At 40.0% G+C, this 24,367-nt stretch overlaps 1 protein-coding gene across 2 annotated transcripts in view; it reads right to left on the bottom strand.

Moving 5' to 3' along the window:
- Positions 1 to 1,611: 1,611 nt before the first annotated feature.
- Positions 1,612 to 24,367, bottom strand: part of b3glcta (beta 3-glucosyltransferase a) — an 80,186-nt gene continuing 57,430 nt past the window's right edge. The window contains exons 12-16 of one of the 2 annotated variants that reach the window (XR_003929231.1): positions 20,137 to 20,236; positions 19,545 to 19,664; positions 18,519 to 18,663; positions 16,798 to 17,031; positions 1,612 to 1,661 (exon numbers count right to left, since the gene is read on the bottom strand). Coding sequence is in view for 1 of the 2 variants with exons in the window: in XM_030067275.1 (XP_029923135.1) it covers positions 16,864 to 17,031; positions 18,519 to 18,663; positions 19,545 to 19,664; positions 20,137 to 20,236 (533 nt within the window). In the remaining variant the exon portion in view is untranslated. Of the gene's footprint in view, positions 1,662 to 16,497; positions 17,032 to 18,518; positions 18,664 to 19,544; positions 19,665 to 20,136; positions 20,237 to 24,367 lie in introns of those variants that run through there. The other variant, XM_030067275.1, reaches the window with a different exon arrangement.

Here is a 24,367-nt window from a genome sequence, read left to right as displayed (position 1 = left end):
CCATGACACTATCATGTCACATCTGTCTAGTTTCTCTCCTGTCAAGGTTCACTCTGCACTGTTGCAGAAATACTCAGGAGGAAGATGTGAGGCTGATGGCTTGCTGACTCTCTTTAGAAAAAAAAAAAGTACATTTCATCTTGACAGTTTACAGCTTTATTTAAAAGCCGTCTAACAACCAGCTACTGTCAGCATAAGAGGATTATCCACACCACTATCCACTTCAGTTTCATTTTTCACCAAATGCACCTTGCACATCAAAGCTACAAATTTAATAGAAATTATATAAATTATGTGTTTTGATATTACATGAGGCAAGATTAAAGCAGACACAAAACAAATGGGAAAAAAGCCTATTACTGTTTTTGAGTATATCTTTGAAAATTAGAAAACACAGTTGAAACACAAATATTCACTTACCATTCATAGAAAAACGTTTGTAATGTTGCTTCAATCAGCGGTACTTGCATTTCCAGACACAGTTATTTGTGCAGATCCCTAAATATACCAACACCATGCAATTGTGTATGATAGTTATAATGTAAACAAACAAAAGCATGCCCTTGTAGATGTAATATGATGAAATTATTTAAAATGAAGACGTGATACTGTAAAATGAAGGCAAAAAACTGATCAATCAGTATCATTTCATGCCTGATAAATATATTTGCTTTTTTGCCTAGGTTAGGTTGAGCATAACTCCTTATGTCGAATGTCGGTGAAGCAAGAGAGCAATTCAACCTACAGTCCATATCGGCTCTGACATTACAGTCTTATCAAATAAGCTATATTAAAGCAACGTGTAAATTCGTACTGAACGTAACGTGTAAATTATTACTGAAATGTGGTAGTTCTGGGTAAGATAACACTAGAGAATGACTTTGGTGGATGACAAAAAAAGTTAATCAGAATATATAATCGTATTTATTGCTAAAGATGAGATTTTTATGTAAAAATTTACACCTGTCCCATCAGTCTAAATGGCCAACATTACATCCCCAACAACTGAGACCCGGTAAACTCGTCTCAACTGCCAAAATGATATTTCTGTAAGTCTGGTCGAGTATGGACACCAGCGGAAAATCCTCTCAAGTTATTAATCAAGGGGAAAAAACTTTCTCCTACAAAGCAACCTCCTGACAAGCCTGGACCCTGCACCTGTTGCAGTTTTCCCAACAGTTCCACCTTTACTAGCTACCAGGAAGAGGAAATCTAGGACCAGCTGGTGTGAGGTATACTGCCATGATCACACACGATTTCTGGGCAATGAAGTTGTTGAAAATTGAAAAGCTCCAACAGGTCTGTCCCACTGTCATTGTGGGCCACCAAAGAGCAAAACTGCTCAGCACAGCGTTTTCACCACATTATTCCCACATCAGAGACTGTAGCTTTGACGTATGGAGCTTAAAGCTTTTCAAAGTTCCTCACAGCTCTCAAAATAATTGCATTTCATGCTGAGATGAAACCGAACAGGTGGCCATCTTCCTCTGCTTTCTGTGTCTCAAAGATAAATGAGGATTAGCGTGTGTGGGAGGAATCCTGACTAGTTTCATCACACTTACGGAGCCATGTTGTAGGTGGAGTTTTTTTCCCTTTGCACAGCTATCAGGCTGCACGCACACACACACACACACACACGCACGCACGCGCACACACACACACTGAGATTCCTGTGGAGGTTTGCACACGGTATCCACTATTTGGTTTTTGACTGGCCACTGAGAAACTGTGTGTACCTGTTGCTCATCACCAACTGGTGGCACAGGTGGCACTATATCCATCTGTATTAAACAGTGCACAGCCATCCTGAGCTTTAAAGGGATGGTGAAATAAAATATCTAATTTCTCATTAAGATGTATTTTTTTAATAAAACATCATGAAACTGAGAATGTGAGCTCTTCTCTCTGCAGAAACTCCTATCAGTTGATTTCTTTTGAGTCAAGCGAGCTCTTTTTTTTTCCTTCCGCTGGGGATTTAAAGCTACTTTCACATGTGAGAGCGAGGGCAATCCAATCAGAACATGCCCTCAGTTTTTATTCCTCCTGCCCCCATGTGTTTGACTCCTCAAGGCTTAAGAAGCTGCGGTGAGGAACCCTAACCGTACGCTCACCAGCACACCAGCCGATACTGTGCTGCTCCTGGATATAAATCCAACATTTTAAGGAGGATTATTTTATCAATCTATCGTTGTATCTGAAAAGGCCAGGGCTAGCAGAGCGCTTCAGTCTGATATGGAGCTTTACTTGGTGTCAGACGTGGACTTTTCTCACATCAACTGCACTATTTGTTAACACTGAAACATTGTGGTGCTCGTAAGAGCCGCAGCTGTTTCAGCTCCAACAAGCGGGATATTTTCACTTTGCAGGACAACTGGTTGATCTTACCAGGGTCATGCCCTCTCAACCCTGCTGTAATGTATTACTGCAGAGAATGCAGGCTCCGAAATGCTGTTTTATAACAGTTATTGACATTTAGTAACTTTTAAATCTTGGTGGAAAATACATACATACACAGAAACACATGGCACATATCCTGTGCATTTATTATTTTTGAATATGTTGCATATGTTGTTCATTTTTATTGTGTACTGCTGAAAATGAGCTCTGTAGGTAAGGTACAACAGTGCTGTGCATGGTCCCAGACAAATAAACAACTAAACTAAGCTAAACTAAAGTAAACTACTGTAAAATGTGTCCTTATTTGTAGCATTTGGAGGTGGGCCAGTGCTGACCAGCATCCCTCTAATGTGCCTTTACACAGCCACACTGTGCATAAACCATAATATACTGGAACTATATGGTCAGCGGTGAAGCAGAGTAGATGTATGTAGCAGACAAAATACACATTAAAGTCCTGGGACTGGAATAAAAATCAAGTACAATACAGCAACTCCTGGCTTTTTAACTCTCCGGCATGGACAAAGGCAGATGTTGATGCTGGCCAAGAATCAGAAAAAAAAAAATGGTTATGATGTTATTAATTGAAAACTCACCCCTAAACCTCCATCTGCCCTATGCCTCCAAACATGTTACTCAGACAGCAGCTGGGAGTGAACTCTAATATAATCAAGTTGTATCGCTCCTTCCTCACTTAACACAGCTCGTTAAAGTTAATGACACTCTCTCTGAACCCGTGACAGTCAGCAGAGGCGCCCTCACCCCCTCTCGCCTCCCTCATCATCCTCTTTCTGGCACCTCCTGTAAAAGCAGCACACCAAACATCCACATTGCTAAATTCTCAGACAACTCAGCCCTCCTCGGATTAATAAAAACAAAATTCAGCATCTACATACAAACACCTTGAGTTACACACAGATAGGGGAGCTGTGCTGCAAAGAGCCCGTACCCTGGGATGCACCTATACGTCTTACATAAACAGACTCAAAGCCCTTGAAGCAAACCAACAAATTCTGTTTCTTCTCTGAATGTTTTACGCTATGGGATCACTGGCTGGTGCGGAAACCTAAGCAGCTTCCCACAAGCTAACTTTTGTGTCTTGTTCACGCTGCCACAAAGATCATAGTGCCAACAGCGGAGCCCTGTCTCTCTAGGATGTTCTTGCACAGACGGCTCGTAGACATCACAGCAGACCTCACCCACAACACGCCCGCCTCCTCCACACAGACGACACAGTGTCCTACGGTGCACGCTGAACACATACAACATCGCCTGCAAATTAAACCGATTAACACAAAGCAATAGCCCGGATCTTCCTAGAAATCTCCTACACCGGAGATTTTCAAAGAGAGGTGCGGACCTCCCCAAGGGGGGCGACAAACTTGCCCAGAGGCTTGGACAGAAAAAGATGAAAGAAAAAAAAAAGGCTTTACTGATTTTTAACAGTTATCAAACGGAGATTGAGCTGTAAAAAAAAAAAAAAAGCCCACACATTTGTTCTGTGGTTAAATAGATAATTTAGGAGAATTTCACTATTTTTGCTATTTACTCAGAGTCAGACAAACTAATAGATACTTTTGGAGTCAGCCCTGTATTTTTCTGGATCAAATAGCAGCCGCATGCTCCCAGAGACATCCAGGAATTGAACTAAGGGAGCTGCCTTGCCTCAGCTTTGTCTGAGACTTTGAAACCACTCCCTGCACAAACACACCACCTAATGAGAAACACTGCCTAGTTTTCCCCCCTTTAATGTGTATACAATGTATTTTCAAAAGGAGCGACTGATCACATTTTTAAACATGATATACTGAGCGTGTAATGTATGATGCTTCTGTCTCTCTCTCTCTCTTTTTTTTGTCCTTTTTATGTCCTTTGGCACTGCAGCAGCTTCGATTTCCAAGACAGACTTCCTTGCAGGGACAATACAGTTTACTTATCTTATGATAAATAAGTAGTGATAAAGTCTTAAGACTGTTGATATACAGAAATAGATTAAATGCTGACAGCGGCCCGACACTAAGCTATTTATCTGCCTATTGAGCTATTAAACCAATCTTGTGTGACCAGCGGTAATAGCAATGATTTTCCTCTTCCACCACTTGCCCTTGGCCTGGCTTAAACTGCAGACTTTCACCACCTTTCACCAAGTTGAGCACCTACTGTATTATTGATCGTTGGAGTGTTTGAACCTGACTGTGGATTTTTTAACCAAGGAGCGATGTGGTGTGAACGCGCACATTATATTTACATGACACTGCTGAATAATACATACACAAAAAGATAATTACTTTGCCAGAATTCATTACGGTAGCGTTTTTCTTGTTAAGGAGGAACACCTTTTGAATTTATAATTTATACAGTCAATACAACCTAATTCTACTAATCTGTGTGTGTGTGTGTGTGTGTCTTCAACATTTAGACTACAAAGTGGAGAGAATTACTTCTCTTAAACTGTACAGTTACCCAGTCTATTTACATTTTCATTGTATTTTCGTTGGCTACATTAACCCTGCACATGATCTTTTCATAACGCAACATTTCCCCTTGTTTACAATATTCTCATCAACATCTGGCTCCTACATGCAATTAGTGAGCTCCCTAACATTAGCCTAAGGCACATTAAATGGGTGCAATGTATTGTGCACAAATAACTATTTACAGCACTGTCAGTTTTCACATATTGCAACATTTATTACTATTATTATTATTTTTTTAAATAAAGATAATCAGCACTCTCAACTTTGCGTAGCTGATATTGGGGGGATACATTTGAACACCTTTAAACCACAAATTTTACAATTAATACATCAATGCTGCACAGATTAACCTTTACATCGGCTACATACTCAATATAGTTTTGTCATGATCAGTGAACTTTTCAATTTCCAGACTGCCTACAACTGATTTACACAATCACATGCATGAATTCTCTAAATCCACTGCAGAATAAAGCATGTCATCACTTTTCCCTTTAACAGGCCTCACCTGAGAGCCTGTCTCTTCCTTTCCTCCTGTCACCATTAAGCTGCTGCTTTCCTGCTCCTGAAAATGTGTCTACAGTGATGCATGTCAAAGCAAAGGGCCCTAAATATCAGTTTAGCCAGTTCTAAAACTAAAGCATAATCTTGCGTTCATTCATCACATATGCATTCAAGCCCCCTCCTCCCACCCTGAACGCAGTATTTATCATATACATCATCTATCTTAAGACTTCATCTGAGGTCCAGTAGCTCCTCCAGCCTCTCCTCCCACTGACTCCTCCCTGCTCCTGATACCAGAAACCTCCTGATAAATGAAACAAAACTTAAAATCAAACAAACTAACACTCGGCTTGGTCGGCTTCACCAGCTTTATTGATTCAGAGTCTCTCTGTGTTTGGAAAATGCTTGATATAAAGCATAAGCTTGCCCATATTCATCGCTAATCATATTGAAGACCTCACCTGAGACCCTGCTCTTCTCCTCTTGACATGTCGCTGCCCTCCTGATGCATTTCTAAATAAGTTTAGTTGCCTTACTAAAGACTTGGAAGTGGTTTTACACAGCTATTTCTGCTTAACTACCTTTTTTGTATAAACCGTTGCTGAAAGGTTCGGCTTTCTTTAATGCATTTGATAAACCCGCTGTCTGATGTTGATGTGAAGAGCAGCACTGCTGTGACTGCTTTTAGTAAAGTCTTCTATTTGGAAGCAGCACTCAAACCTCACACTACATTGTACGTAGTGGAAGGAGCTAACACAGCAAAAACACCACATGATAAACAACCCACATACAAACTAAAGAACTACACAGGGAAAATGAGCCAAACAACAATGAACTGGGCTAAGTAAATGTCCGCTGACATTTACAGAGGCAGAAGTCCAGCTCATTTTTTCACAGCTACATTTCTTTTGATTTTCATAATGCATAGTCGTTAGAGTGCACTGTAAGACCGAACAGTCTTACCAGGTCAAACAAGATGAGATGTTTTAACTTATAATTTAAAAACCAACCATTTCAACACAAACGGGCTGAGTCATTTAAACAAATTTCCAGTTTTAAGTTTACAGTCATTTACAACTTTGATGATTATGATGTATTGTACTCAAATCATCTGACAGCAACTCCTAAACCACGTGATGACGTCACATACGTCCGTACGTGCTTCGACGCTGCTTCGACGTGCCTGTCCGGCAAACTGGAAGTTTGTCCGCCATTACTGTCACTCGCGCTTGCGGAACATGCAAACCGCCAAACCTAACGGACTTGACCCGCCGTTCTTTTCTGCCACGGTGCTGACTGCCATTATTCTTATGTTTTCCTTGGTCGTCCTGCTCTGGTGAGTAATTTCTTGGTTTGCATTTCATAATTTGCGTTGAATTACTTTGTTCATTAAATGCATTTTTCTCAGCTCAAACTTAGTTTAAGCACTTGAAAAAAAAAAACGTGTTTGTTAACGTTAAATGAATACTCCGACGGTTTGGGAGTTATGCCCTTTCGCTATATTTTTCATAGTGAGACAATATGATCAATATCTTTTTTGTATGTACGTCCAGTGGCTGGCTGCCAGCGTTTAGCATTGCATCGGAATTTAGCTTAGCTTAGTTTAGCGACAACACGTGAAGTCGAAAGGAGTCAGTAGTCGGTGAGCAACAGGTACACAGTAAACGTATCCGGTGTGTGCCTCCGTGTAGCAAACTTCTTCCAAAACTACCAAAAAAAGATTTTTTTCGAATTAATGTTCAAAATGTTTATTTTAACCTCCTCAATACGAGCCCCTGTGCAGGGGACTGCACGAGATGCGTCGAGTAAAAACGCTCAATGCACTCAAAATGACGGGGAGAAACTCAGCTAAAAGCCTCTACTAAGCAATTTTCGGACAGACACAAAAAACATATTGCTGATGTTGTCTCACTATGGAATTGATAGCGAAATAGCATAACTTAACTACCAAATCGTCGGAGTATTCATTTAAACATAGCATCTGCCTCAGTAAAAGTGGGGGAAAAAATTTGAAACTAGTATTTTAATTTGTTTCTCCACTGAAGTGGACAGTATTAACGTTATCTTTCATTAATTGTGCATACTTTAAACTTTTGGTGAAGATGCTGCAAGCCTTGAACAATTGAGACTCCAAATTGTAGATGAAGTGAAGATGAGTGACAAGAACTTTCTCCTGATCGGAAAGCTGATGCAGACCACCTTTGCCCTGCTGCGCAAAGAGGTCGTCGATGATGAGCCACCTGTCGGTGAGATCCTGGAACGCTGGCCTGCCCTCAAAATTGAGTCACAGGTAATATGTTTCTTACAACACACATTTGAGTAGATGTATTAAATTTAATTCCTTTGTGTGGTTGTGTCAGTGAGAACTTAAACAGTCTTACTCTAATGTAGATTAATTTTTCTCCAAAAGCTAACAAGTGGCCATAGTATGTCAGTGTACGGGCATTAGTGTGGCAGTTTCCATTTCCATGTTTCTTATTTTTCCTTCTCAGGAAGGACACATATACAATACTCTGACTTAAACAGTCATTTTATTTTTGTACAGATCTGTGCAGAGTTTCACAGAATCTCAAACATCAACCTGAAGAAGTGCTTCTATGCTGAGTTGGATCAACATGCCCCCCGTTTTCTGAGCTTGTTCAGGAAGAAAGCTGCACGCACAGGGAAAGTAGCAGAAGTCCTCAGTGAGATCTTCAGGATTTATGACCTCCAGGTACGTTGTGTAAGCTTCTTGGTGCTTGATAATGATGCTGCAGTAGTTTTCTTTATATTTGGTAGGACTCTGACCTCTAAAGACATAGGAGGGCTCATTGTTATATTACAGTGTTGTGTGGCTATGCTGTCTACCAGCCATAGTAAAGCAAGAATATGTTTTCACACCCAAGGAACAAGTTGACGTCCATGTCAGACGTGCTGCTGTCCTCCGTGCTCTCCCTGCATATTTACATGAGGATGACTCTGGATTTCTGAAGCAATGGGATGTAAGTATATTCTGGGATGTCAGTATATTATTTTTGATCAAAGAGTTACATTTTTTCTGTTACTCGAATCTAGAATTTTTTTTTTTTTTTTTTTTTTTTTTTAATTTCAGTGTTTGAATATTACACAAGTAAATTTGAAAAAACTCAAGGGATATGTTTCTTTCCAGAAAGCATCACCTGGTTACTCAAGATAAGAGCTTGTGAGAATTTTTGTGTAGTGGTCTGCTATTTGTCCATAACAATGATGTATTTGCTGCAAGTATTTTTGGGAAATAACTGAGGCAGTTTGGGGTCACAGGTAACATCTCTGTTCTTGTCCGCAGATGTCGCAGTCTGACGAACCAAACATCGACGACGTACCAGTTGGGCTCCTCTTGATCAGTGCCAATTCAACAGATGCTACATTCTTCTGCCCAGAGAGGATTGCAGTCGTGCTTGAGGGTAACATGGTTATTGATCTCCCCACATTCACTGATGGATTTGTCATGCTTTTTGCACTGATTTATGCGCTGCATCTAAGTTACCCAAAAGTCTTGGCCAATACATTTGACTTTACCCAGAAAGTCTCGATGGGCCTGGAGGATGGGAAGCTGAAGCCTAGGGTGTTGAGCCTTAAAAATGCCATTTTGGAAGTGGAGTAATTTCGCGTGTATGGACAAACAAAAACAAAGTTGCTCCTTTACTTGATCCTCCTTTACTTGATACATTTGCACAGGATGCACTTGATACACTTTGTTTTTCTTTTTTGAAAACCTCTTAGAGATCTGTTTCTACAGTATTCTCAGTGAATTTTGAATGTGTTACTGTTCAAAAGTGATTTTTGCTGTAGTGTTTGTACTGTATGGATGTGTATAACAAATGGCTACAGCAGTACAAATATCTTTTTGGAAAACAGTTTATGTTTTGGAAGTAATGTAAAACAAGTAGTTTCTTAGTAGGGCGTTCATTTTTTGCTATACTGTACTGCTGTAGCCATTTCTGTGGTATCGTTAATGTATGGGTGATGATCAGTGAACAGAACTGTTTATGATAATATAGGCCTTTGCACTGTTTTATAAGTACTACCAGTGCTATATTTTTGATGTTACTGTTGGAGTGTTTGTACTGTATGGAAGTGAATAGGGTTGGCGATATCCTATATACAGTTAACAGTTAGATATATTGCCATGTTCATAAGCATGTAATTCCTTTTATTTTTATATACATAATGGTTATGGCAATATTGGATTACTATAATTTTGGCATCAGTGTGATGAAATGCTTGGATTGTCGGATTGTACCTGTACCATGAAATGAGTTTGTCCACTTCTAGGGTTCTAGGATAATCCTCTTGCCATTTTCTAAAGGCACTTGCACTGTTACTTTGCTGTTACTTGCTGTTACTTAATAAAAGAGTAACTTGTATATAAATTATGTTAATCTGTTTTTAATGTTTACTCAAAGTATGTTTGTATTTTGTAGTCAAAGCTACTTAATACAATTTATGTATTAAGTTTCATGTTTCTTAATGTGGAATTTTAAGTTACAAGTAAGTGAAATATTTAAGTATATTGAGCTTAAATAAGTTAAGTTAATTTAAAGTGAACATTGTCTTGCTAAGAAATTAAATGTTTTATGTCAAACATAACAAATATGTTTTAGTTAGTTCTACTTAATTTTGATTAGTACTCTGAGAACAAAAATACTGAGTAGAAATAACAAAATAATGAAGAGTTTCTTAACTTAAAAAAAGTAGTAAGTTTCACTTTTACCTAGTAAAAAGTACTTAACCAAATATGTTTACTTAACTTACAAAACTGAGTAAGTGCCACTTAAAATTTTTTATGTAATCAGTTACAACAATTTTTTTGAGTTTAATTAACTTATCCGGTTTTACAGTGTGGGTTTCCTAAACATATAGAGCTTTGTTACCCAGGGATTTCAGTTATGTAATATTTCTTTATGGTTTAAAATCCAGACAATACAAAAACAAACACTTCCAGTTTGAGCCACGCCCTCTTTTTTCCCAAATCCAAATTATTTCGCCCCAAAACAAATACAAATACAAATACAAATAGTGATGCCTCTGCACACCCCTAATACAAACTGATGTGAACTTGCCAAATGTTAATGCTAACCTAAGTCAGAGGCAGGTTTTTTCAGTGTTTGGGTTTGGGCTTGCTTCCTGTTGACAAAAACACCTTGTGAATAAATTCAAATGTGTTCTGCATGACCTTTGGATGGTCCAGGTTCAAAGCACAGATCAAGCCAAATAAGGTCGATCTCGCAGACTGTCAGCCACAGTCCGTCTCTCCAGAGTAATCGCTCTTTCACATCCGAGGTGTACGGAGTTTGGAGGCAGGACTGGAGTGACGGTGAGCACTGTGGGCAGTGATATTGTTTTTTCTGTGAACCAGTGGCATCTTAACCACAGATAGCAAACGAAACATTTTGGTTAAAACCTTGTAAACTTATAATTTTACTTCTAGTAGGGTGCATTATTTGCATTTACAGTTTTCATTTTCATTTCATCTTTATTGGCATGACACATTACATACTGCCTGGCTAACTCCTGGCCCTGTCTGTGACACCAAGTTGTGGGAGACAGATTGCCAGTGGAATCACATCAACAACATCAAAAATTCATAAGGTATGAATAATCTTTTTCCACTTGCAAACAAACATTTTAAAAAACAAATGCCTTCACTGCTTCAGTCTCGCACTCAAGACACAAATTAGTACAATTAGGCCGTGTTATTGACATATATTAATGAACTATGAAAAAGAAAAAGTTATAATTTAAATTGATATCTAAGGGAATGACTGCCAACATGTACTCTTAGCACAATTACAAATTGTCAGTAGTTGCATGTTAGCTAATATATGATACAACATTTGCTTTTATGTCTATTGCAACTGATGCTAGGCCAGATGAAGGCTGCAACAACAGTAACTGGTGCAGGATTCATGTGTCAGCAGTTTGCATTTAAGACCTAGCGTAATGAGATCTCTCGTAGTAAGTTTTTGTAGCTGAAGTTCCATAATTGCTTTGCCAAAGAGATCTTTCCAGCCACTGTTGTTGTCACCCTGAGGGGATGGAAGGCAGATTGGCAACAAGTGAGGAAACAGGGCTATGACAAAACGGAGAAACTTCAGTTGTGCTGGCTGCGACGGAGATTCGAGATGGCATCGACTGCCGTTCTTCTCATCTGCTCCTTTTTGAAGGCCCTGCTGGCCACAGAGAAACCTCTGAGGAAAACACACTCGAGCTCCAACAGCCGCGCTTGAAAACTGAACGTCCTGCCACCTCCCTCCAGCCAGGGATCTCTGTGGGTTAGCCACGCTTTTTTCTCTCAACAAATAAATGTTAATGGATAATAAACCAGCCATCGGTATCCAAACCATTCATTCCAAAAGTGAAGGCTGCCTCGTCTTTTCAGCTGCTTTAAATATAGGCAACATTTGATTTGGTGCTTCAAAGGGGAGGTTAAACAGAAAGAGGCTTAGACAGACTGACTGCACAGTGGCCAAGCAGACCTGAGTGAGCGGGCAACCTGCTCAAAAACACTGGCCAAGGACGTCTCTCCATCTGTAGCCCTGTGACTGACTGCACATGTTTCAAAACCTGACCCAGAAAGCACTTTATATGACAGCCCCTACCACTGAATGAACTGCGTGAATATAGCGGCAACACAAGAAGGAGAGAAGAGAAAAAAGGCAGTATTTCTAGTAATATTAGGTTTGTATTACAAGCATGACAGGAAATGCTTAGACAGGTGACTCTTGAGGCACATCGGCGTAAGATGCAGCAAAACCCCCTCAGTGATTTAGATGATCATAAAAGCCATATCCATAATCATTCATAGGTGTTTGCTCCAGGAGACCATCACGGCTCCGACCTGAAGGGGACACAGAGGATTTCTGCCTAAAATAAAGTGATACACACATATTTCTTCTTCAACTATGGTGGAGGTTTAAACGGCAAATTCAGCTTGTTTGAAATGCTGCCTGAGTTGAAAAAAATGATTGGTGGAACAGAGAAGTTGTGTGGACCTACTTTCAATTACACAGAGGGTTTTTCTTAGTGCAATGTGCATCATCTTACCGATGCTCATAAACCCAATCTCCGGGTGGCAGCGACCAGTCCCTGCAGGAATTTAACTCCATTTTCGTGCAAATAGGTTACAATTCATAGGTATAGTACCAGCTGTCTACTTGAATTATTACACTGCTTTAAATGCCTTTAGGCTGACTGACTTTTGATGAACTCACGTCCACTTAATATCAGGACAGTGTAAATTTAGCACCAAAATATTCAGAAAAACTGGAAGTATGGGGACATGCTCTGCATTCCAGTGAGTCTATTTCACAGAGAGAGAATACTGGGAGAACAGGAGGACACAGGAGCACAACGATCATCTCAAGTGCATTTTATTAGGGGCAACTATTTGCACTTAAGTCCCTCCAGGAGCCTCAGTCTGCTCATGCTACAGCCGTCCTACAAACAGGTGGACTCCCCTCTTATTCCCTTATTATTATGTTAAACTTTCATTAATTCAATCTCTATGACACTTTAAAAATGTGTCTACTTGCACTCAAACTTTTTAGCACCACTATGAAGAGGCAATAACCTTAACCTTAGCACATTTATGAAGGAACAAGAGCCTCAAGGTTTTGGGGGAGAATGAAGCACTGCAGCTGCTAATTATCTTCTTGAAGAAGGGGGAAAAAAAGTTAAATTCTTCAAGTGAGACTCAAGGTCTTCAAGAACCCTTTAATGATGGTCAGTCACTGAGTCTGCCATTTAATTATCTGTGGCAGTAACTTTGTGAGAAGAAAAGGTGAACATTTAAAAAAAAATTGGTTCCTTTCCTAATGAGATCCAGTTGAACACCTCAGCACCACATCAATTAATGGTTCCACTACACCCATATTTAAGGACCATACAAGTGATTTGAATCTTTGGTCCATTTACTACAGCTGCAACAACCCATTTTGCAAATCATGCCGGGGTACTGAAGATTTCACAATGAATAACCAAAAATCCCTCCAATTTCAAGTTTGATTATTAGGTTGAAACACCAACCTCGTCCAGCTTCTGCAGCTCACAAACCATTGCCATTCATAAACCACAGGACAGAAAACTTACTGTGTAAAGCAAATGTTTCCCAGGGACTATTTTCTGACAGAGAGACCACATCACATCACTGAAACACAAAAGCTGCCGCTGCTTTTAGGAAAACTGATGTGGACGACGTTATTACGGTGATGAAATACTGGTGTGAAGAGAGTTTGATTTCTCTGAAAGCCAATTTTCATACTACAGTGGAATGAATGGAAACCAATGGTAGGACAAACGAGTTCTAACATATGACAGCTTGCTCTTGGAAACGATTCGCAGAAACGTGAAGTACAGACATTTTGAAGATATGACCCTAAACATGCAAAATCACTGTTATGGTCTTTCTTAACCCTATAAAGCCTGAACTATGAAAGAATTGGCGGAAAATTCCAATTTTTTGAAAGTGAACCCTTTATTTAGTCCGATAACAAAATATATATATAAAAAAGAAAAATCCAAAAATATGTTATTACACAACCTTTCTGGTGTATGATATATGATATGTACTTGAAGTGCCAATGGTATGGTCCAGGGTGAACAGGGGAAGTGTTCAAAGGTATACAACAGTATTTTGGTCAAGTATTGATTAAACTGAAAACGAAAAACGGAATTGAAAATGTGTATCATATATGATACAAATGGCTTTATAGGGTTAAAGTCTACTCAGAAAAATACAGAAGTTGGATGTTTTCTGTTTGAGAACAAATAGGCTGAAACAGGTAACGGATGAGGCATTGAGGTGAACTGCAGGTAGGATGTTTATCTGCATGGGCACCAGATGGACCTCGATATGTATTTTACCTGTCTGGGGTGATTACAACCAGTCACCGCGTTAAGCACTTTGGAGCGCCTCAGTTACGCCAATCAGCTTGTGTGTTCATATTTTAAATTCAGATCACTTTGTGCAGTCAGTCTCTTGGCCTCAGCCTCTATTAATATTTCACAACTGCACATTTTAGCATCACTGGCATTTCGGCTGGGCGATATGGGCAAAATCAAATACAATGATATTTTTAATACTTACATATTAATATTATAAAGCTATCACAGGGATGACTACTGGAGCTTTCATAAGATATTTACACACATATTTTTGAGAAACAATCATTAGTAATGTGAATATGATGACCAAACATGTAAAGGCAAATGATAAAACAGCTAGACCAAACTCGCACTTGCACCCTTTTAATTCCGTCTTTAAAACCGCAAAAAGACACCAGTTTTCCCATGTGATGATATTATGATACTGTAGAAATTGTGGGAAATAAAGTCAGACAACTATTCTCTTTGACTACACCAACTCGTGAATCATACATGTCCATTAAATGTCCACAACAATATGCTCTCATTTGTGCTGTTTTTATAGTCATCCCCTAGATTTCAACTCAAGTTATTTATTGAAATAAAACACCCATCTCTGTGTCCGCTTTAGTCTGGGTTGTAACAATATTGTACTGCCCAGCCCTAATTGCTATAGACAAAATACAATAATAAATGCGACCTCCAATTAAACTGAAAGACGGCACACTTTCAACTATCGGTACTTTTATGTCGAAATAGTTATGCACTGTTAGTCCAGGATTCAGATGTTCATTCAGTTGTTGTCCATGGTGAGTGGTGAAGGTTCACCGTGTGGTTAATTGAACTCTTTTTACTTAACTGTGCGTTGTTTTTGTTTATTGTGTTTGGTGGTTATGCTTGGTGGGGGTACGCTTCAGAGTCAGGCAGTGGACTACATCCCTACTCTGGCTAAGGGTATTGGGAAGATTGATTATTATGATAAGTTGAGAGCTGCTCAACAGGCTAAAACCAGCAGCGCTCTGGGTTTCTGTACGGTTGAGTGAGAGTGGTGTGTTTCTGTGACGTGCGCTGTGTTGGAACCTTCAATATCTGGTGTTTTTGCGAACAAAGTGGCTCGTGGTAAGACCTCCAGTGTGTACTGCGAGGTTGGAGCTTTTTGGAGACCATTTGCCGCTGATGGTCTAGTGTTCAGTGCAGGTAGGCTATTGTATGTACTTTTAAGTGAGCTGGCATGTGGTGTTTTGAGTGATGCAGCTGTGTGTGTGTGTGTGTGTGTGTGTGTGTGTGTGTGTCAACACATAAACTGTGAGCATGCAGATCAGCATTTGTGGGTGCCCAGAGTTGAATGATGATGAGGTGAGTGTATTGTATATTTGTGTGATGTGACCTTTAGGCGTGTGGAGAAGTCAGCCCTCCCCTGTGATGTAGTGAGCCACACAGGTTGTGATCCCTGTGTTGTGGGTGTGGCTTGTGATTGGTCACTTGTGGGTGTGCTTCACATGGTACAGGACCATATGTGTTGTGGTGACATCAGTTCACTTTCGTTTGGGATTAACTGCTGCTACTTTTGTTGTTGATGTGTAGAAACTTTGTGTGTAATCCTTCTGGTTTGTTGCTGCTGTGCTCCACTTTACTGTACGGTGTGTTCAGGTGAAGCCACTTAGTATTTAGTTGTGTGTGTGTGTGTTTGCCTTGTGGGTGTAGAGTGTACTGGTGAGTGCCAAACAAGCATGAGGTGACTGCGGCAATTTCAGTGATTGTCTGTCATTGCTGAACTGAACGTTTTTGGATATTTCCGAGTTTGTGTTTGTTTGCCGTCGCGGTGGCTCAAACCACTTGGGTATCCTGTTGCTGCATGAGGTCACCTGAGTAACTTTGTACAGGTGACCGTTTCTGATCTGTGGCTGCTGCGCTCACTGTTCTCTCGCTTGTGCTTTGTTTTTATATTCATCCCCTAGATTTCAACTTAAGCTATGTATTTATTGAAATAAAACACCCATTTTTGTAATCTCTGGTGTCTCTCTCCTTGTTATGGTGCAGCCCACGAGCCGGGGTCGTAACAATATTGTATTGGCCAGCTCTAATTGGGAAACAAAACACAAAACAAGTTGACTTCCAATTAAACTGAAAGACGGCACACTTTCAACTATTGATACTTTTATGTCAAAATAGAGCACATTATACAGCATTAGTGTACAGTATATAGACACCCCCCTACACACACCCCCAACCCCGCCCGCCCAAAATGGAGATCCTTCTTTGTACATTGTACAAGGCTTAGATTATCCATGTGACATAAATATACGAATACCATATTCATATTTCCAACAAACGGCAACCTCAACATGCAACTCGATGAACTCAACTCAGTCATGAAAGTACTCAAATACTAAGTCATGGACACAGGCTTGCATGGCTCCTCTTAATAATTCCTCAAGAGTCACAAATTAATACAAAAACATTTACACCAATGAAGGACACATCCTGACAATATTTCTGTCCATGATGCCACAATATGCACGCACACACACGCAAACACACGCACGCACACACACATACACACACACACACACACACACAGGCTGGTTGTGTGCTTAAAAGATTACAACTCTGTCTTGGTGCTCTTATTAAGTCCACCTGCAGTTGTTGTCCTCAAGTCATCCTTTAACCATTTGTTGAAAACAGCAATGGGGTCGATGTTCCAGTGTTTATGGAAAGATACAGGCACCTGGTGAGCTAAGAAGTCTCTGGCGTAGTCCTCTGGGCGTGCCTGAAAGGCAAGATTAAGTGCAGGAATTTATATTTGGGAGCAGTCACAAGAGACTGTGTGAAAGTGTTGCATAGAACAAGAGTGAAAGCGGCAAAGTCCGACATTTTGTTCTCACAGATACAGATTCTTTACACCAAAGACTATGGAGAGATACTTGATATTGCGATGCTTACATTCATTATTTTTTACCCAGGCAACTGGAAACAATCTATTTGACTGAATAACTGACTGACAGAGTGACACACACATAGGTACACAGACACACACAAACACATACAGTTTAGCATTGAACTGATATTGGCCTTATTATTCATTATTAGGTATGTCGGTCCACTGCTCATTAGACGGATGTTTCTCTCGGACCACTGCTACATGATTAGAGTCTATAAAGCCTGCAATGACATTTGATTTTCTTTACACATTTATTTGTTACGTATTTATTTATTTCTTTTGTAAATTCTTTATTTAAAAGGCCTTGCGTATCCTACCACAACATCTCCATGTTGAGATGTGAACAAAGATTAAGGGTCACATGCTCTAACTCTGTATTCATGTGGCGTCGGATTCAAAACAATTTTTCATGTGCCTATAGTCACAAAAATGGGACGTTAGCACCATCAATCAAGCTAGACAGCACAGCTTGCAAGCAATCTGGGGATATTTATGTAAATATTCATGTTAATACCATGGGAAATTGAATGCTTTAGTACCAGAGTTATTAAGGAATAGCCATGTCCTTGTGCTTTATGTTTTCCTTTATTATATGGAATCCATGTCTCTGTGGACGTTTGTCCAAGTAAGGCAAATCATGCTGCATCTACATCCCTGGTGACTCTGACTTGAACACCTGGCATAGTAGAGCGTTCAGGTGCTGCTACCTGGTGGGAAACTTGTGTACCCAATAAATCCGGCACCACGTGAATGTAGGGTAAACGCTTCTTTCAGAGGCTATTCCATCCTGTCAAAAAAATGAAGCTAAGCCTGCAAGTTAAATCATGCAAACACCTCGAGTGGCGCTGATAGCTCAGCTGATATGTCAGCTGAGTTTGCATATTGCCTTCACCACCTGGGCGCTCTATTGAAGCTGTCAAACTCACCTGCTCGCTCTGCTGCTGTTGCTGCCTATGCATCTCACACACCCAGCCACCTCCCAGTATGCAGCTGTGGGCTCTGTTTCTTCATGATTCCCCATGGGGTGAACCATTGATCTCTCCTCGCTCCTGCTTATGCTGACTTTCAACTACCCTTTGCAGGGACTGCTGTGAGACGCAGCCTTGATGCCAAATAAAATCTATACCTACATTCACACCGAATTGAATGTTCCCATTGAATATGTGAGTCGACTGACTGACTGACTGAAATAAAATTCTTGGGGAACTCTGGATGCACAATTTCGTATGAAAATAGCAGGTAGCAGGCATCAAAAGGCCTACATACAATCACACCAACACAGCGAGGATCAGACAGTGTGCATTTGAAGCGAATACCTGGTGGAAGAGGGGGCTGTGAGTGACAGGAAGTCCAAGCGCGTTGAGGCACATTCCCAACACCATGTCATCCGGCGCATCATTACTATAGCACTTACAGCCGCTCTTAAGGAGTCGGACCACTGCCTCCCTGCTGAAGACCATGCTGCAACACAGGGATGGAATGTAATCATCAAAAATAATAAGCAGACTGCACATTTATTCTACACTGTCATTTTAGTGGCCAACGTTAGAAATAACCTCAAAACAACATCTCCTTGATTTTCAAAGGTTCAACATATTCATTTTATTTATTCAGTAAAAGGGACATTGGGAGCCACACTGTGCAAATCAAGCTGAGAAAAATATGCCGTTTTCTTTGAATCGTTTTGTGCAGTTCTACGCTACAATGATGCGGCATCTCTCTGAAAAGGAGAGCAATCACACCAGAAAAGACAAATCTTAGGCTGCCAGAACATAGCTCATTGCCACTCAAAACAGTCTTTAGAAGATAGCGCTTTTGAGAGAACTGGCAGTTGCAGTGTTGTAAAATGTCACAATAACTGAAGACTCCCTAAATAGAGTGACTCCTGCAGTTCGCCCACAGCTCAACAATTACCTGCAGCACATCTTACATGCAACAACGACAGCTGACATTTAACAATTATTTTATTTACGGATTTAATTTACTTCCATGTATTAAACATAATTAGCGATTTGTGTATTTAAGAATGCATCTTATATACTAGCAATAGTTTTAGACAATATAAAGAGATGCTGTGCTTGCCGTGACCTACAACAGGTTTCTCTTTCTGTGGGTGCAAATCCATATTGATTTCATGTCAAGGCTTATCAGCTGTTGTGTGCTGTGCTGATCTGGTATATGTTTTTATTGCAAACACCGTCTGCAAAACCAATTTTCCCTCAGGGGACAACAGTTTTGAGCTGAATAAAAATGTGTTACCTTTAAATTACCGATTATAGGTTTTATAGTCCCTGTGTTGAGTGCGGATGTTTCATCAGTATTCTCAGAGCCACATAACTCACCCTCCACCTCCCGTGATGTAGCTGTAGCCGCCTTGGCTCAGGCCGTAGCCGTACCTCTCTCCTAGACACACTGGTTCAAAGGGGTCATAACAGCTCAGCAAGACTTGCAGTCTCGGGAGGCTGGAGAAAGCATAGATCAAACTCATCAGACCCTCATCACACTGTTGTCTGCACAGACACACACACACAAACACACACACATATGTAACTTTCCTTTTAGATGCTGAAATAGCTACTCTCCCCAAGGCAATATTACACATCCAGTAACTTCCACATGAAGAGGCAATCCGACACATATGAGGTGAAGCCAGATGGAAATGAATTTATGTACTGGGCATTTTAGACATTCAACAGAATGGTGATCTTGTTGAAACTTGTTTTTTTATTCTGAAGTGGCTGCATTCAGAGCGGTTATTTCTTTCACTGTATAAATTGTTTGCATGGCCGTGAGATGGAAACTACTGGGAAATTCTTGATTAAATGTCAGTCAAGGTTTGAGAAATAAACAAAACACCAAAGTGAAGAACCAATTTCTATGAAATCTATGAATGCATTGGGGAAAGCAGGCCCAGATCATGTCATGAAAATATACCTGATAAGTGTGTCGTCATCCACAATGAGAAGCCAGTTGGTCTTCGGGACATCGTCGCTAAGAAATCTTTTTAGTATTGCAAAGGTTTTCCCACAGTGGCCTGCAAACAGAGACATAACACAGATAAGACAGGCTTTTCCATATAGTGACCAGGTGATATACTGTGTTTAGTAAAGATAAATGAGCCTGTTGGAATACAGACAGATTTGACAAAATCAGCTACCAGCACATGAGTATGATACCTGTGTGCACACAAACACACACATAGAGCCACACAAAGCTGCATACATCATTATGATAAAGTCAAATAATTTATAAGGCTACAGTCTGACCACGAGTCACAATCAGTAACTGACAGAGGAAGGTATTTGGCTGCCTTGGCTTTAGAGAACTAAAATATGTCCTAGCACCATTTAGTATCAAGTGTGTGTGCAATTTTAGCATAAAAAAATGTACTTTTGAAAATGGAAATGTCACCACACAGTCCTGCAACTCTTGAAATGATCCACTTTGTGTTATAATGTTTCCACGCACCGGACTCACTGGATCTCTGTTGCCTACAGTTGAGCTTCTATGCTTGGTGTTACGTCACCTAATGATGCTTCAAATATTTTGACAACTACCCAGACCAAAGCACATCAGAAAACAAAGAGGCTTCCTACTAAAATATGAGCAAATATACCTATCAATCAGAGGGAATTAAAAGTAAACGCCTCCTTCCAAAAAAGACCTGGTCTCTGCAGTTGAGGTAAATAGAGGCCCTGGCCACTATCGGTGGTGGTCTACAGCTTTTGGGTGTTTAATGTCAGTTTTCAGACACAGAATCACTGAATGTAACTCATATTGTTATGATGCTACTACATGGGAACCACTCCAGTAAAGAATTTACTAATTAGATTTTCATTCTACTCACAGGAGAGCCCTTGATGAGACACAAGACAAGTGGATCCATTGCAGCCATTCCCACAGGAGAGAGAATTTGGCTTTCACCACATTATGCTGAAAATATGTCTCAGGTGAACAATTCTACTTTACAGTTGCATTTTAGATTTATATCCTAAGCATTTAGCTGACACCCTTATGTGGAAGGACTTACAATAAAGTGAGCAGGTAGGAGTTATTGGCCGAAACGACCATTATGGGGATCGAACAAGTGGCCTTGAAGTCTCTCAACCTACTAAGCAACCTTTTCAGGATTTGTTATGTAAAGCATTCCAGTGAATCCTCCATGTGGCTTCAATGTGGAGACAGGTACTGCGGAGCTTTGTGAGCACAGAGAAAGGCACTGCCTACAATCTGACATGTCAAGTAAATAATAAGGTATGTTCGGCATGATGGGCTGGAAAGAGCAAATAGCTGCTCGGGTATTTGTAGCATGACCACCAGACGGAACAAAATGTTCTGTCATCACCTTGAAAACAACAGCAGTAGAGGCGGCGCACAACACATACAAGGAACCCAAAGAAATATACCCATCAGAATCCAAATATCTACACACCACCAAGGCTGAGAGCTGAGACATGGAAATCCCCGGTGGCAAGCATCACAAAGAATGCTGAGGCCCTACTGTTTTATTTATAAGGCACCCAAGGTGTTTTTTCTTAGTATCTGAATTTAGAATAAGAGAGGACACCTTGAACTGCTGACAGGAATAAATTCCAAATACACACTTTTTGAGGCAGGTCTCCTGACTAGCCTGGTGTTCTTATTTCCTGTTGCAGGTTACTGGGTGACATTCATGAGGTGGGAAGCTGTGGAAACTGCCAAATCCAACTCTCATGCAGTATCTATCATTAAAATGATGGAAAGTGCTTGGCCTGAGATACATTTTTACTAAATCACAGGTAACACAGGAGGGCCCTGATGTGACGCACAACTGCACTGCAGGAAAATCTCCATCTTGCCAAGTGATTTAATCTCCTATTCAGTTTTAAAATCCAGTTTTTCTTCAAACAAGGTAAAAAAAAAAAAAAAAAAAAAAAAAAAAACCATCTGCCGGTGGGATGAGATAATCCTACAACACTAATCAGCTTGTTTCCTTTTCAATCAAGTGTTATTTTCTCAATCTTAGTGGGCTGATCTGCCTTATTCTGCCTTGTTTCAACATATTTATACTTGCTGACTTCTTCTTCTTCCAATGACTTCGTTAGATGGAAATTTGTTTTGCAGTATATGGATCACAGCAGAGAAGCCAGGCTTATAGTACCATATTTCCACACATTGTGTTGCCATCTTGTGAAATTTCTCATCCTAATTCAATTTGATGAATTTTTGTTGCACACATGCCCTCATATAAGATCAATGATATTTAATTACTTATTGTGAAAACTGAGAAAAAAATATTTCTGACAGTTTCCAATTAACTATCGTGGACGACCAGATATTGCAGAGGAAAACCTCATTCGTTATGAAATACACTGTATGTCCTGATTTTAAGGAAAATTTCACCAGTTGGGAAAGCAGCACACTGACATCCACACAATTATAATGCTAACTCTAGCATTGCCTCTGCAATGACTTCTGTCATCAGGTCCCTGCTCTGCAACGCTTCTTTGTCATCACTGGACACACATGACCGAGAATAGATTGTGGGTTTACTGCATAACATTTATATGCTGCAATCCCGTTTCAATCTCTTGCATCACTCCTGTCCTCGCTTGCTCCAGAATTGTTAACCTTCAACTGTCAAATTTTGTGTTTGTATTTTAAAAATAAAACACGTGTTTCCTATGGATTAAATATTTCTCTGCGACTACAGACGGCAGTGACGACAGTCCAGATGGCGTCAACCGGGGTCAAAGCTCGTTTCTGGAAGTTCATCTCCAAGTTGGTTTTTAAGTTTTAAGCTCTTTCTTTCTGGTGTTTCCATTGTTTCCATTTCATCTACAATGAGTGAATGAACAATTGACTCTTAATATTTCAATATGACAGATTGGGTTTTTCTTTTTCAATGATTCAATTTCATTTCTAGCATAATAAGTAATTATGAGTAATGAGCTAATATTGTATCCGTCTTTCATTTGCAGTCATGCCCTTGGCAGTTTCCCGGCACTCTCACACATTAATTAGCATGAATCTATCTATCCATCCATCTATCTATCGCATATGTATTTTAATAGCTGAGAGTCATTACTGTGTGTCCTTTAACTTAAACTCCATCAAATTCCTCCCTTACACAGTCTAGTCCAACATAACTGTCTAATTAGTGTGTTAGTCAAATAATTTCCCACAAATTAATGGAAAATTTGTTAAAATTAATTAGACAGTCCTCTTGAAATTCTAAGCTATGCCTGAACATAGAGAAGTAAAGTTTATTATGGCATTGTTGTATGCCTCAGCTGCATTAGTGGTGTAGTCTTGGCTCTGGAAACACAGCGAGTTAGTGGAAGGTGAAAAAAAGAGAGAATGATGGTGGTGACTACAGATTACTGGGGTATTGATGTCTGCTGACTGTTGATGAACTCCAGGGCTGCACTCAGCAATACACCTACAGTCCTCAACTGCTCTTAGCAAGTGAAATGTTTGAAGTAAACAAACAAACAAAGTCAATTACACACTGTATGTCCTGATTTTAAACCTGATTATGCCCCATCTCTGATCATTCTATTGTACGGTGGATAGACAAGCTGCTTTCTTCTCCTTTGACCTCACTCATTAATTTTTCAATACATACTCACCAGTGATACTTCAAAGTCCACTGCATGTTTTATTCTAAAGATACAGTGTAATGAGAATTGCATTTCCTGTTCTCTTGATGCTGTTTTAGCGACAGCCTGTGATCGTAGAATTACCCAGACCTTTTTAGCCAACTCTTTTGGCTGATTGCTGATGCTGATACCGATGTATGCACATATATTTTTTTGCACCTAACTGTAGAGACCATCAAGTCTCGCCTGTAGTGGAATTAACCTATTTTTTATGCCTGCTCTTACTGTGAAGGCCCACTGGCAGATGAAGACATAAAATGCAATGCTTTTCAAAATGTATACATCTACTGGGCAAACTAAGAAAACTACTTCAAGTAAGGTTGTGTGCAACATGCCACATTTATTTTTATATAACATTTTCTTTGAAACAAATCTGTAAGATTCATCCTGCTTAAACAGGCTTGGCTGATGCTGCAACCAGCGACACTCTGACCTATTTCACACATTGGCAGAATTTTTCATTGCAGGCCAATACAGATATTTCATTGTACAGACAATATCAGCTGACAGAATCAAACCATTTT

Source organism: Myripristis murdjan, chromosome 13, assembly GCF_902150065.1.
Source record: "Myripristis murdjan chromosome 13, fMyrMur1.1, whole genome shotgun sequence".
NCBI classification, from domain to species: Eukaryota; Metazoa; Chordata; class Actinopteri; order Holocentriformes; family Holocentridae; genus Myripristis; species Myripristis murdjan.
This window is presented reverse-complemented; position numbering and strand designations above follow the sequence as displayed.